The sequence below is a fragment of the Lissotriton helveticus genome, chromosome 2_1 (genome assembly GCF_964261635.1).
Source record: "Lissotriton helveticus chromosome 2_1, aLisHel1.1, whole genome shotgun sequence".
In the NCBI taxonomy this organism is placed as follows: domain Eukaryota; kingdom Metazoa; phylum Chordata; class Amphibia; order Caudata; family Salamandridae; genus Lissotriton; species Lissotriton helveticus.
In genome coordinates, this window is record NC_136059.1 from 1,797,333,387 (window position 1) to 1,797,352,300 (window position 18,914).

Consider the following 18,914-nt stretch of genomic DNA (forward strand, 5'->3'; position numbering starts at 1 on the left):
GAACACCTCCGCAGAATATCTTCGGAAATCCACCAGGAACAAGACGGCTGGACACTCGGAGGCTGGTTTTGGACCACTTTGAAGGACTGGGTTTAGAAATTATTGATAATTGTATTGGTGCCAGTTCTTGTATTATGTGGGTGTTGCCTGCGGACACAATGCATACCACCCTTGTGCTCTCTGTTTGCGAATTCGATATGCCCTAAGACTTTGGACAATACGTTTGAACACATGAAAGTATTGTACGAGACAGAGATCCACCACATAATGAACATTGACATAAATTAGCAAGATGTTGGGGTATGTTTAAAGGGCACACTGTTGAATATTACATTACGGAGTGAACATTACCAGCACCATCTTGTCCCATTTAGGCCTTTTGCGAGCGCGTAAACGGCAGCCATTTTAAGACTGTGGCCACTCTCGTTACATTGCAGATCGCCTGCACGTCTCCCCGACCTTGCGATCATCCCCAGCGCGCTGGCAACCCCCAAGCACATGTTGGAGTCATAAAACCTCCTCAGCGCGACCCAGCCCCGGAGCCACATCCCGTGCCGAACCCACATACCCTTTCATCCCTTTCATGCGAACGGGCCCTTTGATAACCTCCTTCCTCCCTGCCCGATTGTCCGAGCTGATCCCAGGCCATCACCTAGCCCTGCGAATGCAGTTTATTGCCCCCTACAGTAGAAGCTTGCCTTTCTTCAAAGGGGCTGAGATTAATCAATGTCCTCACACCACAAGATCCGACCGATCACACATATTTCTGTTCCCAGCGGAATGTCCAGCTGCGCGATAGCCATCACCTGCTGAGATTGGGGTGGGGACTTCTACTGTAGATATGTGTGCGAACGGGCCTGAAGCGGGGATTCTGAGGATGTCTTTCCGAACATCAAAGTATTGCCAAGAATGTGTTGTATGTAATAAAGCAATAAACCTGTGTATAAGAGGCCAGGCCTCAGAGATGCTGTTAGAGCACCTCGAGACGATACCACACTTGTCCGATCTGACGTGTTCTGCTCCGGAGAGAATTAACCTGTTTCCTGCTTTCCAATTCCCAGCGCCTGCCTCTTAAAGCCAAGCAGTGTTAGAAACGATTGGTAATAGAAGCTGCTTTTCAACAAATGGACAAAACATAATCGCCTCAAAGTGAATAGTGATAACACAGAGATTCTTTTGTATGGAAAACAGACTTCTTGTCAGTCACAGCTATGATGGCAAGCTGGGTTTGGTTAGCCCCCTCAACCCTACTCTTCTGCCTTGTTTTTAGGTGTTTAGGTGTTTGTTTTTGTCAAAATCTTTCCTTTGAAGACCAAACACTGTGTTGGTAGGCACCTACTTCCCTTTGCTAAAAACCCTTAGGAGGGCTCTTCTTCTTATCATACCTTGCAACCAGGAAACCATTGGTACACGTCCTCATCACCTTGAGGCTGGACAATAGTAATTCATTCTATATAGGTCCTCATAGCTAAATTTCAGGGAGTACAATATTCAGCAGTCCACCTGATTATCAACCTTATGTTCCAGCATCCTTTCTTCAAACATTTTAAAGAACTATAGAGGCTTCCAATTCATTAAAGATGCCTGTTTAAAGTCACCTGCCTAGTCTTCATAGCTCTGGCAAATAAAAGTCTGCTATATATGTCCCCGAAAGTAAAGCAAAGTCACTTGGGTGGATGGTCTTTTGCTTTTGTTACTCCTAAACTTTGAATGCTTTCCCTCTATACTTTTAATTTTTTATTCTTCTCTAAAACTCAGGATGCAATCGATCCTTCCGGACAGTTCTATTAACTCATGTAGCCTGTGATTTATTCTGCTTATGTCTGGTATCTGAAAAAGCTTTTCTGTTCACAGCTTGGTCCTGTTCCACATATCTGTTAGCACCGGTTGCCTGATACACCTTTGTGTTGACAGCTAGGACCTGTAGCCTAAGGAAAATAGTCCTATTAAAAACTGTGGGCATGTGAAATTCAGACCACTGCGTTTATTAGGAAACTTCATTGAGGAAAAAGAAATGGGTCAGTTGTATGTCAAACTTTTGAGAGGAAAATATCGTTCTGCAAAAATAATATGGCCTAAACATGATTTCAAATTTAATATGAGGTAAAAATATATAGTTAGCTATTGATTTACTATTCTTGGCTACCCATCTTCATACCTTGTTCATATATATCAGGACTCGTAACTTCTGTGAATACCGAAATGAGTAAGTGTCTTCTGTGAATACCAAAATGGTAGTAAGCTTAGGATTTTGTCTTAAGTTAGTTCTGTAAATCTGGCCCAATTATACTAAATTTTGCAGAAAACTAGATCTTGGTCCCAAAATGGTGCTTTTTGTAATTTGGTGTAAATCCGTTCAGTAGTTATTGAGATATCTAACTTAAAATAATATAGATATCTGGGAGGCGAGTCCTTGCAGTGGGCTCGGTGATCCAACTAAAATGTGATTGACTGGCAACACTTCAACATGGAAATGTTGGCAGCCATCTTGGGACTTGGCTTGAAGCAGAGTTCCACAAACAAAGTAAAAAATAAAGAAAAGAGGGTGGGGTAGGAATTCTCTCACCACCCCAGATACGGTGGGAGGGTTCTCTCAAGGACCCTACTGGGGTTAAAAAGCATTTTTTTAAATGTTGTGGTGAACTCTTAGGTGGATCCACTAATTTGTGGCAACAATTTTTACGTCTTTTTTCTAAAGCCCCAGGGTGGGCCAAATCCTGGGGGCATGAGGGTAATCAAGTAGGGGCGGCCAAGACATGGATTGATCAGCAATTCCCACATGACGTATATTCCACCGAAGGGGTGGTCTGATGGGATTGATACTAGCTTTTTGTTTTCCAATAACTTCCAACAGCATTGGTTCGCATATGCAGCCTACTGTACCCTAGTCACTGATATAGTCACACACCACTATCTTGACCTGTTCTACTCTTTTGTGTGTTTTTCTGAAAATTGGGGAGCGAGCAGACAGGTCGTTAAATATTCCCTTTGACCCTCCACACATCGTGTTTTTTGTCAGTAATCAAGTAGGGGGCCTCATGGAGTCCCATTCTTAGGCTTTTCTAAAGCCCCAGGGACTGCCACCTCCCGGGGCACTGAACACAATAAATGCGGAGGCACTCTGCCCCCCTGCTGCTCCAGGGACTGTCTCCTCCCTTGGGTAGTAATATTATGCAGGGAGCCGTGTGGCTGGGGACAGCAACCTCCCTGAGGCACATAAACATTTCATTAAGTATAATGCTTGGTTCTTATGGCTTCCCCCGAAGCACAAGGGACAGCCACCTCAAGGGGCCCAAACTGAATAATTAAGGGGAGGAAATACTTGAAATAGGGGGACCATGTGGCCCCCCTGGTGAAGCTGTAGATGGCCCTGGGGACCTCCACCCCCAGGGCTGGCTACTGCTATGTCCCAGGGTGCCCACCCCTGGGACATTGCAGTTTGCTATGGCTCCAGCCAAGCCATAACAAACACAACTGCAATTTCAGCAAGCAAGAGCAGGAATCAATGCTCATGTTTGCTGAAAGTGAAGCAGAATTGTTTTTGGACAGAGGGAGCTGCTGTCCAAAAGCAATGCTAGCTCCCGGAGGATGTGCAGAGCTTGCACGAATGTGGGGGCATTCAGGCTTCCCCGTGATCCCCATGGGTGCCCTGGGTGGGACCAGAGCACCCAGAATACAAGTTAGGCCCCAGGGGATGGGGTCCATGGGGCCAAAATCAGCCCGGGAGGTGGGCCGCACAGCCCCCCTCCCTTTAAAAAAAGAAAATATATAAAAAAGTCGCAGGCCCCGGGGTTGGGGTCCCCCCGGCCGAAATAGCCCCAGATGGAGGCTGCTCAGCCCCCCTCTCTTTAATAATAGAAAAAAGATGGGGTCCCCGGGTTCGAAATCAGCACAGCCCCCTCACGTTTTCTTTTATACCATTTTTTTAAAGGAGCAGGCCCTGGGGGATAGTGTCCCTGGGGCTGAAATCAGCCTGGGATGGGGGCCTGCTGTCGTCCACCTAGTTTTATTAAAAAAGAATGTTTTCATTTATAAAGGGCAGGCCCAGGGGGGTGGGGTCCCTGAGCAAAAATTGGACCAGGGAAGGGGTCCACCCGGCCCCCTTTCCTTTGATTAAAAATATATATCTTTGTTTTTTTTTAATAGAAATGCCGGGCCCTGAGGGATGGGGACCCCATTCCCTGAGGCCTTCTTTTTGTATAAAGCGGAGGGGGGCACAGCCACCCTCCCTGAGCCTATGGTGGCCCTAGAGACCCTAGCCATTGGTGCTTGTGCGTGGGTTGCATGGTTTACACCCAGGGCACCCACCAAACAGTAAGTTGAAGGCTGCAGGGAGAGCCCCAGGGCAACCGAGTACCCACCACGGCTACCTTCATGACCCCATCCTGAGCGCTGTGGCAGCCAGCATTGCTCCCGCCCAGCGGAAGCAACTGTTTTTGTATGTTCCCATCGGACGGGAGTAATGTGTGTATCATGCCTTCCCTGCCTGTGTAGCTGCAAGCAGAAAAGTCATATGTACTCCCATGTTGCGGGAGCTTTAAAAATGCTCCTGTCAGTTGGGATTAAACACATGTCTCCCTACCCACACTATTGTGGACAAGGAAACTACTGTGTGGCAGTGGTGGGTTACACGGGACACAGTAATTGAACTGGCCCTGGGGGATGTGGTCCCTTCGGGTCTTTACAGGCTCTGGGAGGGAGCCATGAGCCCCTCCCTTTCATGTAAATACCAATCCCGGGGTATGGGGTTCGCCGGTGCCTCTTAATGTTCAGGGAAGGGAGCTGCACATCCTCTCCTCTTTTTAATGGAATTTTCCCCCAGAGATGGGGTCCACGGGGCCTATTGAAGCTTGGGGAGGAGAGCTGTACACCCCTCTACCCTTTACAAAGCTATTCAGCCCCACAGGATAGGGTCCCTGGGGCCAATTGGAGCTCATGGAGTGGGGCTGCACTCCCCTCCCCTTATGCTGCATGAAGGCCCCAGGAGATGAGGTCCCTTGGGTCTCTCAGACCCTTGGGGAGGGGGGCATGCGCCTACCTACCCAAAAGAATGTTTTGCACCGCCAAACGGGCCCGGGCCCACCCTAGTTTTAAATTTATAGAAGCACAGGAACCTGCACTTTTAAAAAAAACAATTGCAGCAGATACGCAGATCCATGAATATGCAGCAAAAACTTTTTTTTAAACGGTTTTGCTCTGTGCCCTCCCACCTGGCCTAGGGGGGTCAGGGTACCCCTATCATGCCTCTTATCTCTTTTTTAAATATTTTTGTAGGACTCAGGACTGAGTCCCGAGTCATAAGATGACTACCGCTGTATCGTTTTTGATGTGGTGGCAGCCAATCATATCTCTCCATGAGATCTGTCGACCCGCAGATCCTCTGTGGCATGAAATATACAATTGTTTTAGCATTATTTGTTCAAAAACTTCCAAATGGATTTCCACCAAATCACAAAAAGCACTCTTTCTGGGCCAAGATATAGATTTCTGCCAAATTTGGTGTAAATCCGCTCAGGCACTTGGCCGATGTTTTGGGACTCCCCTTTTACACAGGCCCTCTTGACAGATCCCCTGAAACTTTCTAGTTAGGAGCTGAGGTGGAAACTGACTCTATAGTTAATTGTAGCAATGAGGTAAAAATTTGAAAACTAAAGATTAAAAATCAAACAAAACTGAAATTCACCAATTTAGTGAGCTTATTATAACTTTCGCCCCTGCCATGCATTGCATATGACCTCACATATTATATCACTCATGACATGTTAAATGACAAAATTGATTATATCACTTATTATCTTTCAAATTACATAATTAATTACATCACTGATAACATCATAGTCCTGTACAGCATAGAGTTACCGAGTGCAGATGTATAGGTCCATACATGCAAATAGCATATACCCTAGAGGCAGGCATGAATGTGCATATTTTTTACGGTGTGCACTGTTTACAAATCACTAAAGTTCGGGCTGCACATATTACTTCCGTGTTAAACAAGGTAAAGGCTGAGCACACCTTTTGTGGTTTGCAGAGCTATGTTTGTAAGTAGGTAGAGGTTTAAAACCAAAGCCTAATACAAAGAAATCTGTGAGAAAGGTCAAACTTTCTATTGCTAATAATTTATCCACCAGTTGCTATCTGGGCATGTGTCCATATTAAATTGTTGTAATACAATGCTCTAGAGAAATTGGTGAGGACATTTATAAGGTGTAAATGTTTATTTCCAGAAGTTCACTGAGATTTTGAAGCATTGGGAATTACAAAAAAATGTAGAATGTATGGGTATTCCACTTGGATGCGGTTTATCTCTCCCTGGTGCTGTAAGCATGGCTCTTAGGTCGTATGCCACAGTGCCCATCTCAGGAACATGTATAGTGGATTTTGCTAAACTGCATAGGGTTGTCCATAGGGTCACGCAGAGGGGGTATTTCAATGACAAATGCATATTTGTCAAACTATCAACTTAAAATTGAGATTTATGTGAAATCTTTAAGTGGGTGAGCCTGTTAAGTTTAATGGAAAATGGTCCACAGCTGTAGTGTGTTGAACTACTTCAAGATAACAAACACTATAGGACAGTCTCACAATGACTGTTTGATGTCATCAGTGATGTTATCAATGATGTAATTTAACATGACATGGATGATGTAATATGTGAGATGATAATCAGGGCAATGCATGGGGCACAAGTTAGCTCACAAATAATAACAGGTGAATTTCAGTGGTGTATTGGTTTTTAAATGTTAGCATTTACCTTATTTCAACACCTGAGTATATAGAACTTTAACCTTTTATCTAGGGAATTTCTACGTTTTTTAATGTAAAATAAGTTCTCATTACCAGACCTAATGATACAGTCATTGTAACCTTTTGTTTTTTCAATGAATTTCTGTCTATTTTTAATCATATTAACCAAACTCCCCCAATAAGTACAGCATTGGTCTGTGCACGAAAGGGTGTTGGCTGCAGGTCCTGGCCAGTTGTCAAGCTCCACGCTCCACGCTCCTATGGGCAGCCACCCTCCCAGAAGCACACAGCCATTGGCTCTCCACTCCACTCCACTCCACGTCACTCTTCTCTATGCCACTCCACTGTATGCCAAATTATTCTACACCACTCTGCTGTACGCCTCTCCACTCTTCGCCTCTTCACTCTAATCTAAGCCACTCTACGCCACTCCACTCTCCACTCCGCACCTCTACTCTACGCTGCTCTACGCCACACCACTAACTTTTGATCAAGCAAAACAGAAGCCACGCTGCTGTACATGTCTAAAATACACTGGCAAAACCAATATCTATTGCATATGCAAGACCTATTGGCTTTCCCAATGCTTGTTAAGGCTTTTCATAATTTTTTGCCGTTCTCTTATTTGTGCCATGGGGCCCTCACTTTGTGACTCCAGGCTGCCTTGTTCACCCCTCGGGCGCCGCACGGTTCCACCTTCTCAATGACCCACTCCTAGGTTCTGAAGTGGGGTGGGGGCGGCCGAGTGGCCCCCATTTTGTCTGCTTCGTCATTATTTTGTACTTTGGTCATGAAAGCACACCAGCAAAGACACCAAAAGTCACAAAGATGCAGGGTGTATGTTTTTGCGTTTAGTGATAGTGTGCGTCATAAGATGGTTCAAGAAGCACGACCTTTGACCCCCTGAACGAAAACAGCCGGCACACACATGGTTTTCTTATCTCAAGCTCCAAAGACGCGAGCCCTCTCTAGGCCCATACAAATGCAGAAAAGCGTGTCTTCATTCCTATGGTACTGACAGTGTCAGCGGCATGCCAGATGCGTTTCTGAAGGCGCTTCTCAAAATCTGAACCTAAACACACACAATACAGCCAAAAGTGTCAGCAGTTGCTCAAATTCATTCTGATGAACTGCCAAGCCTGCTTGTCACATTATCACTGCCAGATGCATTCCTGGTGTCACGTCTCAAGCTCTGAGTCTAATGGGATATGAAGCCCTCTGAACACTCTTGAGACTTTTAATTGTGACAGTAAGTGTTGCAATTCATTTCCATGAAATGGAAAGTTTGGCTTTTTGAAAGCTACGACGTTCCTTCTGTTACAATCTGTCGAGCACTTCTGGCGGCTGCACCAGGCCAGCCTGTTTTTTTATTCATGTTTTCTCACTCATCTCTGTGACCTGTGCTCCTAGCAGGTTCTCTTACACTAAAGGCCGCCAGCCTGTCTCTCACCTCCCATCACAATGCCGCTCCCAGTCCCACTTCCCTGGTCCCCTCCTCTCGTTACAAGAACAGGTTGCCAAGAAATGTAGCCAGCTGGCTTCAAACATACTCTGGAGAAAAACGTGATAAAGAAAGGAGGGAAACTAGAATTACAGCCAGAGCGTCCGATAACCCAGCCAAAGCCAAGGTTTCCAAGGTTTCCAAGAACCTTAATTTTCACTTATGTTATTAATAGTTGAAAGATGTTGTCAAGGTCACCCAGGAACAACATGCACTTCAGAGGAGTATAAAACCTTGGAAACCATGGTGGGGCGGTTTAAGATAGGCTCTAAAAGGATCCTGACCCAATAAAAACGTGGGGGGACGAAGGACTGCCATTCTTCCAGTTCCACATTTTTGTCAACAAAGTTTTACTAGAAACAGCTCCACCGAGTTCAAAAACAGAATGACATGACCTGACATTTCACTATCATGCTGAGTTAAGCCTCCACTGAGAAGCCGTGATGCTGGGCCATTGTTTAAATACCGCCCTCTAACCATACTTTATTCATTTATTTATTTATTTTAAAGGTTTTATAGAGCGCGAGCTGGACCCAAGAGTATCAGAGAGCTTAACAGGATCTGGTTAAGCATAAAGACAGGACAAACTAAATACAATTGCTAAAATAAAGTAAGGCAGTTGAACTTTAAGAGTGATTTAAAGTTAGAAAGTTCAAAATCGTGTAGCAAATTGAAGATAGTAGAATCAGGAAAACAGAATTGTATAGTATGTCAATAGTTGGAAAAAGGCGAGAGATTTAGGTACAATTGTGGAAGGGAAGGATGAGGAGAGTTATAAGTAGAGGGGAGCCTGTATAGGTAGTGAATAGAGGAGGAATACTGGTACAATTCCTTTCACAAGAATGACTTGCTATAATGAAGCACCGGAAACTTAATATAGAATGGTACTGACTCCCCACTTACAACTCCCAGGCCCATGCTTTGAGTGCATTACCGCTTTTCGCTCAGTCTATCGCCCAATGTAGCCACCAAGGGATTCACTGCATCCCTGGGTCTATGGTATCTTAGATATTACTCTTCCTGGGTGAATGTACAAAAGAAGCGCATAACAATTGATTGTTCATAGCAAATTAATTGAGGTTTTTTCATGGGTATGCGTACTGGTGGTTGTTCGTGTTATTTGGAGGTCACATATTTGACAGCATTTACCTCAACTTTTTTACCAACAAATTTAGTGTTGCTTACCTAGTGATAATCTAAAGACTGGGGTTATCATTCTCCTTCTTGCCTTGGTTTCTAATGGAATTTTCAACAGTTTATTTAACTTTGGACTGCCACAACTCGAATAGATTGCTGTAAGGTGATACACTAATCTTTTTTATATTATCCCATAGTTGGACAGTAGAGACTATATTACTGCGACAACATTGAGGGTCAAGTTTTTACAAATGTCCTAGATCTTGTTAGGCCCTCGATTTATGTAGAAACATGTTGACACCACATTTGCTATTGAGGGTTTGCTTTTCAACCTTGTGATATGGTGGTTGTTATAACTATGAGCCTGATTAGGATGGCGGGCAGACATCCTATCGTAGACAGGACCGCCCGACAGGGTGTCGGTGGTCCCGGACTAGGCATTACAATGCAAACGCCACCATGGCGGTCGCAGTGCCTATATTTTGCATTGAAACAGGTGCTTCTGGTTCCAGCACTCGCCGCAATGCAAAAATGGGACACTTTACATATCCCTGCACTACGTAGCAGGCACCATGCGGTACCTGCCACATGGTGCAAGGATATATAGGGCCCACAGCTTAGAGCCAAGAGGGAAGGAGGCCCGCTACGGGCCCCAAAGTCCCTTGCCACCTGCCTGTTCATGACGGGTACACAGTCATTAACAAGCGGGTGGAAAGGGACACCGTAATCCCTATGGCAGTGCCTGGTAGGCACCGCCACAATTGTAGGGACTACGAGCCACACCAGCAGGCTCAATGACCCCGTTGGATGCGTGGTGGTTGGTCTCTCCGCCATCGTCATCGGGCCCTATATGTCTTAACCTACTAAAACACAATTTTAATTGTTGATGCCACCCTCCTTTTCAGGTGAATAATGTCACCACTTGGTGATACCTCTCTGTTCTTCAGATATTGGAATATGATGTTCAGTTGCTCTCACCATAAACAAAAATCAAGCACCAAGCACCTTTGTTGAGCCTTCTGAGGCATTATTCCACAACAAAGAGCAGACTCCAGGACAAACCATGCAACCTGTGTGGGCAAAAGACCAGAGCCCTTTTTGTAGAATAACCTCTCCTAAATATGAATACTTCAACCAAGTAGCCCGAAAAGAAGCCCCATAACGGCCAGCAATAGAACAGGACAGTGGTTCCTTTTTCTTACATTAGACCCAGAGCATTCTATTGTTGCTAAGTTGCTATTTTGCTGGCCTGAAGAATGTAAACAATTTGGGGCATGAGTAGGTCTTCCTATTGTGCTGAGAGAGGGAAGTCTAGGAGGATCATTCGCTGTGAGGGTCTGTAGAACCACGCATGCATAAAAAGATTACTTCTGCCACATTGTGATCTAAACACAGTACATAAAAGAAGTGTGGCTTTGGAGCATGGCAAGGTATTTGAAACACATGTACATTCTCAAAACCAGCTGAGCTGGTGAGATTACAGTGCAAATTGTGGTATTTTGGCCACATGCCCTGATGCATCAATGTATGGCACACAATGAATGCAGACTATCATGCTACCAATATGCCTGTTCATTATACTGTGCCCTTCCCACCAGGGTCACTGGAATTTTGCTAGAGAGGTGGCCAAATTATCCGGTAGAGTGGCAAGAAAAGGCAGACTATGCAGCATGGTATTATTATCTCATTATACTGCCATTTTAACAGGTAAACACTCTCTAGGCCAAGGGTTCACCTCTTTAGTACAAGTCTGTCACCCAAGTATAGCATTAAGCAACAGAAAATACGGCCAGTCAACCTTTGTGAAGGGCTTTTCAGGTGTTGTTGCATTTTTAGTAACTGTTGATCCATTCTAGCTCCAAGCTACTTTTTTTCTTGTTAAAATCTGTAGATTATGCTATGCATAGGGCTCCCGGTGTTATGGTATTTTTTTTTTGACATTTCCGTCTGTATTTATCCATATTTATTTTTTGTCAACTTTATCTGTATTTATCCATATTTATAATGGGTTTTGTGAAAAAAATAAAGCTGAAACTGGTATATTTCCACATTTATTTAACCAATAAATATGCAGTCATGCTTAACGCCTGCCAGATTTCAGTGATATGAACACCTGCAGAAGATAAATCAATGCACTTATAAGAAAATATGCACATTTCAGTATCAGCCTTGTGCATTTCTATGGCTATTTAAGCCTCTTTAATAAAATTCCTTTTTTTAAAACCCCCTTACCTATCAATCCACACAGTTATTGGCCTGGCAGTCATGGCAAAGTGTATTTATAATCACTCAAAAAGCACCCAATTTCCGTTTTTATCCACAATTAAAAATAAATAAAGACAAGAAAAGAAATGGTTTTCTGTCTGTATTTATCTGTAAAAATCAGTAAAAACGGAAAACAGGGAGCCTTAATTATGCAGCAGATGCTGGATTATGGTGCAAATCCATAATTATGAAGAAAATGCTGCGGCCGCCAAAAACCATATCATTCTAGTGCCTCTGCCTACCACTGATGAGATCGAAGGGCAGCCACGAGCCATCAACTCAGTCTTAAAAGGGTGTGTACAGTCTCTCTGGAAATGCATGTGAACTCGCTCTATGCTGACTCACGTTGCTGTTTAATCTCTACATTCCACAGTGGGGTGAAATGAGGTGGCTCGGCCCTTTCACCTTGCATTCCTTCCCCCTGAGATCTCATGCGGCTGAGTATGGTTCCCAGGAGTGTCCTTCCTGAACTCTGTACCAGCCTCCTCTGCCAAGCCATACCCATGGCAGCGGGGCCTGCTCTTTGTTCACCTGCCACCCTGGCATGCAACGAATGTTGCTGCTTGAAGGGGACCTGTGTAAATCCGGCCCACAGGCTTTCAATTTGCAGCTGGAGTCAAAGGAGGCAATATTTATTAACAAACATATGACGTGTCTGCCTGGGAAGTATCTAAACCACAGAGTACATACGAGGCGCATGACAGGTTCCAAAAAGAGACAGGTGCTACTTAACTATGCACAACATTTCTCTGGCCTCTGCACCGAGACTTGAATGGCCATAACACCCCCAAAATTCTCAAACATGTTTGTCCTAGTAGTAGGACATAATGCGCCACCTGATAGTAACATCAAGGGCAAATATGTCCTGTCCCAGCTCCCACAATCCATGTCATGGCATGTATATAGGACGGTTGTGTTTAGCCGATTAAAAAACATTCTGTTTTTATGGCCAGAAACTGTTGGGTGCAGATCCCAGCTTACCATGTAATTGTTTTATAAATCTTCTTATTAACTTTGTTCGATGAGACAGAAAATACAGAGCAGTGTGCAAATTGGCATGTAAAGTGATAGACAATCGAGGGCATGCATATTTGAATTCTTTTAGTAGAGAAGTCTTAATTCTCAATAGGCAGCAGTTAAAATAAAAAATAAAATGATAACACCATTTTATTATCATCTTATTTTTCCAAACTGGCTCTGTTTAGCTACAAGTGGGGCGGGCAGGGCTGCCCACGGAGAAGGGGGAGGAGTGTTGGACACTTTCTAAGTGCGCATGATGGTTTGGCAACTGTCTTGGGCCAGACAAACAGTCATGTGCACTTAGCATGTTCTCCACCTGGCTGTATTGCACAGCCTGTGTGGAGGACATGCACAGGCTCCCAGTCCTTGTCTGCGCGCCGAACCATGGCGCTCAGACCAATCACAAAACTCATGTCATGCTGGTGACAGCAGCATTATGATTGGCTTAAGTGTGTCTGGGAGCCTGTATGCTTCCGGTTTCCTGCGTCAGACGGAGGAGAGGCGGCGGCTGGCAGGTAAGTGACTTTTACATCGCAAAGTGCAATATTCAAATATAACTGTCAACATCTAATCAATGTAATTGCAATTATAGCTAGATATATGCTTCAAGCTTTAACAAACTCTGTCCAATACTGTTGTCACTGTGCTGAAAAAGGGCTTAATGCACTTCTCCTACCATATACAGATCCATCCATTCAATCTTCCATCAAGAATCTATATACCCTCCCATCATGGAACTATCCACAAATTCACCACTTCCATCCTCCCATTCATTGCTTTGTCCATCCATCTAGCCACTAAAACTATCTGTTTGACCTTCTATCCAGTCATATTTATTTATTTATTTATTTATTTAGAGGTTTTATATAGCGCTGGCTGGACCCAGGGGTATCAGAGCGCTTTACATTTTGAGACAAGAAGGTCAGTAAGACATGGGTCATACATAGCATAAATGAATATTAACAACATATAAGTCTCCGCCAGACATATTTCAAAATGATAAATATGGGAAATAAGAACACCGAAATGTGGGAGATGTGATAATCAAAAATAACCAGGCACACATTGAAAAGAGATTCGGAAAATTGCAGAGGAGGATAGGGAGGTTGGTGGTCAGATTGGGTTTGTAAGGACGAGAGCAGGAGGGGCAGAAATGTGGGCAGTCATCACTCCATATGTCACCTTTCCACTCACTCACCAAGTTATCCATCCATCCACAACATCATCTGTTCCATCGTACACCCCGTCATACACACACCCCTTCCAGCCTGCATCCATCCATTTGTCCTAAGACCTCATCTAACCACCCATCCATCTATAACCCACACATCCATTCATTCACCCATCATCTCATCAACACATGTGTCCATTCATCCATCTACCCATCCATCCTCCTCAAACACATTCATCCACTCACTCACCCACCCAGCCACATTACCAGTCATTCATCCATACATACTCACATATATACATCTCTGCATGCATGCATCCACCAATCCACTCATTCATAGCCCCTTCCATTCAACCACATAAAACCCACCCATCCAACTAATTTACCCTCAACCCACCTATCCAACCACCCTTCATCCATTAATCTAATATTCAGTCTATTTAGCCATCATTTACGCACCTACCTGTGCATCCATCCGTCGTTTTGAGCAATTTTCCTGGCAATAAATGCAAGTTTGAGAAATAAAAAGTGACTTGAGAGACTTTCTTATAAGTGTGTGTGGCTTGTAGTACCGAAAAAAGTGTAAGTTAACTTAGGGTTTTAATTGGGCCGGGTCCCTCCTGGTCTCAGGCACGGTAGTAATTAAAAACGGACATTTAAACAGGCCCTGTATTCTTGTCCTTAACTATACTGGCAAATAAGACTGATCCGTTAAGGTATTCAAAGTCAGAGATTTTGTTCCTGTTTATATTTCAAATGTTTTACTTAATCTTGCATTCCTTAAGAGTGCTCACTTTTTCCAGGATGTTGTGTTTCTGCTTTTTTAAGTGTAGCAACATTTTTTATGTAGTGCATACTTTGAACTGAGTCGCCTTCTGGCATTTCTAATGGGCCACAATTGAGAGCTCAGGAGCAGACTCTGAAGGCAGTGTGAGTTTCTCATAGTGCCTGTCAGTGGGTCAAAAAGGTGTTCAAAATACTTGGGCCTGATTCACAGAGAGCTTCCGCACTCGCAGTGTAGGCTTCTCAGTTGCGGTGGGATCCCCACACTTGTGGCAAGATCTCCACCCTGCGGTTTCCCATTGTAGAGATCCTGCTACAAGTGCGTAGATCCCCTCACCACTGAGGAGCCTCTGCCACAAGGCGCGAGGCTCTTTGTTAATCGAGGCCTTGGTCATCCAATGCTTGGCCTCTCTGCTGAACAACCTGAGCAATGGTCACGAATTCCAGATGCATGTGTGATTCTATGCAGCTGTGTGTGAAGGAGGTATGCAGTTGTCAAATTATTGAGAAGGCAAAAGTAGTAGAAAATACAGTGCTTAAAGGTGCTTAGTGTGTTTGGGGGTGGTGACTTGTAGGAGATGTGAGGACATACACTCAGGATTCAGTGAAAAGGGGGTGCTGAAGATGAAAGACATGAGGTGTCAGATATGCAGATGGGCGATATGAGAAGAGAAAAGAGCGCAGGTGTCCAAAGAAGTATGGGCATAAGGGAATGAATGAGTAACTCTAGTCTGAAGTCCACTACCCCTATCTCAGGACTAAGTCATTTTAATTCAGTCTCACAATGTCAGAATTTAAATATTTGCAATATTATTCTCAACGAAATAATTGCTACTCATTTATCCTAAACAGCTAACAAAGCCAATAGTTCTGTCTGGTTTACAATCCGTTGGTTGCTGCCTTATATATCTGGTTTTAAAAATTGAAATTTCAGCCAGAAATCAAAATACAGGTCGGGTGGGACAGTACAGACAAGACAGAAATGCAATTTAGTTGTTTGAGCCGTGCCCCACATTACACAAGCCATGCGCCTTTTAGAGACCCCCCTTCTGCGCCCCCCTCACAGCCCTCCATGAACTTACTTCCCAGTCATGAACTGGCTTCTGGACGGCGAGCAGATGGGCTGCACGTAGTAGTTCTCCAGCTTCACCCCCTGAGCCGCGAGCCGGCCAGCGTGGGGGTCTTGATCTCGGACCCGTGGTAGCCCACGTCCCTGTAGCCTTGGTCAGACAGACTTTGCTAATGTTCTGGCACTCACAGGCGCTCTCAATTTACCCCTTTAGGTTGGACCGTCTGGCCACCCATCAGGCATTGATATCTTAACCTGCCTTTCATGTGAGTAATTGGTGCTCGCATACGTCAACGTAGACGCTCCTTTTGAATAATTCTGTAAACTCTCCATAAACCCTCTGCCTCCCTTCTCCCTTCTCCTTTCAGACTTTCCCTGTCTTGATAAAGACCCGCCGCGACCACCAACTGGGGCGCTTTAGGGTCGAAACGTCGACGCTCATCACCGGTCAAGATAACTCCAGGAGCTTGTACAATTACCCCTTGTCTCCTTGGAGGACGAACTTATCATACTGACCCATTCCCCTTGTATATATTGTATATATGTGTCACTGGATTTAATGCACTGATCACTTTGTTCACCACAGTCACGTTCACCACATGTTTTTCGTAATGATTTTACCATTTATTGAAACTTGTGTTATCACAGAATGAAGTAATTCCTGTGTATCGTGATTTTTTGACAATATAAAGACTATATATTTTTGATTTGAATGTTTTTAGAGGGTTTACTGTATTTATTTTATATGCATATTGAGCTGAGTTAGCCATCCTTTAAAGCAATTTCTCGCTACCCGACAGAACCACTTTATACTTAACTCCAAAGAAGAATGAGCACAATGGGAATGAATGAGTAACTCTAGTCTGAAGTACACTACCCCTACCACTACCACTGAGTAATTTTAATTCAGTCTCACAGTTTCAGAATTCGAATACATTCAATATTATTCACAAAAAAAATCATTGCTACTCACTTATCCTAAACAGCTAACAAAGCCAATAGTTCTGTCCGGTTTACAATCCGTTGGTTGTTGCCTCATATATCTGGTTGCAAAAATTAAAATCTCAGCCAGAATTCAAAATACAAGTCGGGTGGCACAGTACAGACATGACAGAAATGCAATTTAGTTGTTTGAGCCGTGCCCCACATTACACAAGCCATGCGCCTTTTAGAGACCCCCCTTCTGCGCCCCCCTCACCGCCCTCAATGAACTTACTTCCCAGTCATGAACTGGCTTCTGGACGGCGAGCAGATGGGCTGCACGTAGTAGTTCTCCAGCTTCACCCCCTGAGCCGCGAGCCGGTCCAGCGTGGGGGTCTTGATCTCGGACCCGTGGTAGCCCACGTCCCTGTAGCCTTGGTCATCCGCCAGGATGAAGATGATGTGAGGCTGGGAAGAGGGGGAGGCGGGCGGCGAGGTGGGCTTCTGCTGCCGGGCACGCACCGGGTGCCTCCGGTCCGACCTGGCCCCGGCACGAGGGGCGCCCCTGCCGCCCCCCGCCGCCCCCCACGCCAGGTGGGTGTAGGTGAGCAGGCTGACCACGGAGAAGGCGGACAGCACCCCCAGCCAGCGCATCCTCCTCAGGCCGGCGGGCAGAGCTCCCTCTGGCTATGGCAGGGGCGATGCTGCGCGGGAGATGCTGAGTGTGAGAGGGGCAGCGAGGGAGAGGCCGGCGTCCTCGGGGAGAAGCATTGCAGAGACCCGAAACCGAAGAAGAGGAAAAAAAATGTAGCTGCCAGTGAGTGACAGGAGATGGATCGGCTACTGTCCGAGCGTGCCCTCTCGCTCCACTGGCGACCCTTACAGAAGCTCCAGGGAAGGGCACGTGCAGGGGCGGGGAGGGTGCCACTGACAGCTGCGCGATGCCCGGTGCTGTCCGGAACCGGCTCGTCAGTTACACTTCACTCCGGGGTGGTTCGTGGCGGTAGGTAGCTTCGAATGGCTGATGCACTACTTAAAGTGGCCATAGCTTTGAGATGTGCACTTCCTGTTTTACGGACACTGGTGAAGCACTTTGGCTGAGCAGTCCTCAATGTAAGGGGGGGGGGGGTGTTGAGGGCGAGAAGGAAAAGCAGCCTGTATATAAATACACCGTGCGCTCGACGTTTTAACCAAAGTGTATATATTTCACATTTAGCTTATCCCTTCCTAAAATATCAGCCAGCAAACTTGCAAATAACATTTTCCCTTTTTACTTCAAATTCTTCCTCGTCATCCTGTGTCAGGGGACTTTCAACTCGCGTCGCCTCTGTCTGAAACTTTTTCTTCTGTTTACAGTGAGATTCCTGAAAATGCTTCTGCCAGTGCATATGATCTGCCGCGAAGGTCTCACACTGAGCGCGTCTTTTCGTGGGTGTTATTTATTCTGCAGGCGCTCATCCCTGCTCCTCCCGTGCGCTGCCCTGGGACCCTGCTTGGTTTCTCCCTCCATCAGGGGTGCAGTGCTCACTCACATCCGCCTCACTGGCCAAGAGCATCTCCAGTGTTACGTGTCCCTCCAGCTGTTGCTCACTCACGGCCCGCCCCCAAAAGGTAATCGAAACGGAGCTAGAGGGAGTGTGCGGTCAGTCACTCCCCGGGGCTCCTCTGTTCACCTCGCCGCAGTTTAATTTCCTCTCAAGACGCATCCTCCCGAGGGCCCCCCTCCCACCCGCTTCACTGCCAGCAGTGACTGAGGAAGATTTTATGAGCGAGCAAACCCTCTGGGGGGAGAAGGGGGATGGGGCGTCGAAGAAGTCAGAACTTCTTGGGAAAGTCCTCTAAGGACTTCACCTTCCGTCGCTCTTGCGCTGTCAGTCGAAAGAGGGGTAAGGCGCCCCCCTCTCTTTTGTTTTCAAATCTCCTGGCTTTGTTTCCCCTCTCTCCGTGACTGCAGGATCAGTGCCTTTGTTTTGAGCCTCCCCCACAGAGGTGGTGACCGGCTTCACCGAATGACGGACCATCCCGCTATTGTCTCTCTCCCTGGCTGACTAACTAATGTCCAATTTTGACAGACTGCACCACAAAAGAAAACACAACACTTGCTGTGACCCAAGGGGTGTGGGTGGCCGGTAAAAACGGATTAAAAATTGAGAGGTAATAATAAATACAGACAGTGCAGACGTGGCGGAGGTTCTGCGGCTGCTTTAAGGTGACGCGCTCTTTTGAGGGCTCCTGCTAATAAATTTATTGGAGCGAGAGGTTCTGGGATAACATTATTACACATTATCACCATCAACTCA

The 18,914-nt window shown here is 45.5% G+C and overlaps 1 protein-coding gene across 2 annotated transcripts in view; it reads right to left on the reverse strand.

Moving 5' to 3' along the window:
* The window catches only part of ARSJ (arylsulfatase family member J), a 332,453-nt gene extending 314,152 nt beyond the window's left edge, over positions 1-18,301 (reverse strand). The window contains exon 1 of one of the 2 annotated variants that reach the window (XM_078676759.1): positions 16,910-18,301. In XM_078676759.1, coding sequence (XP_078532885.1) covers positions 16,910-17,268 — 359 coding nt within the window. In that variant the 5' untranslated portion in view covers positions 17,269-18,301. Of the gene's footprint in view, positions 1-15,706; positions 15,825-16,909 lie in introns of those variants that run through there. The other variant, XM_078676758.1, reaches the window with a different exon arrangement.
* Between the last annotated feature and the right edge of the window lie 613 nt (positions 18,302-18,914).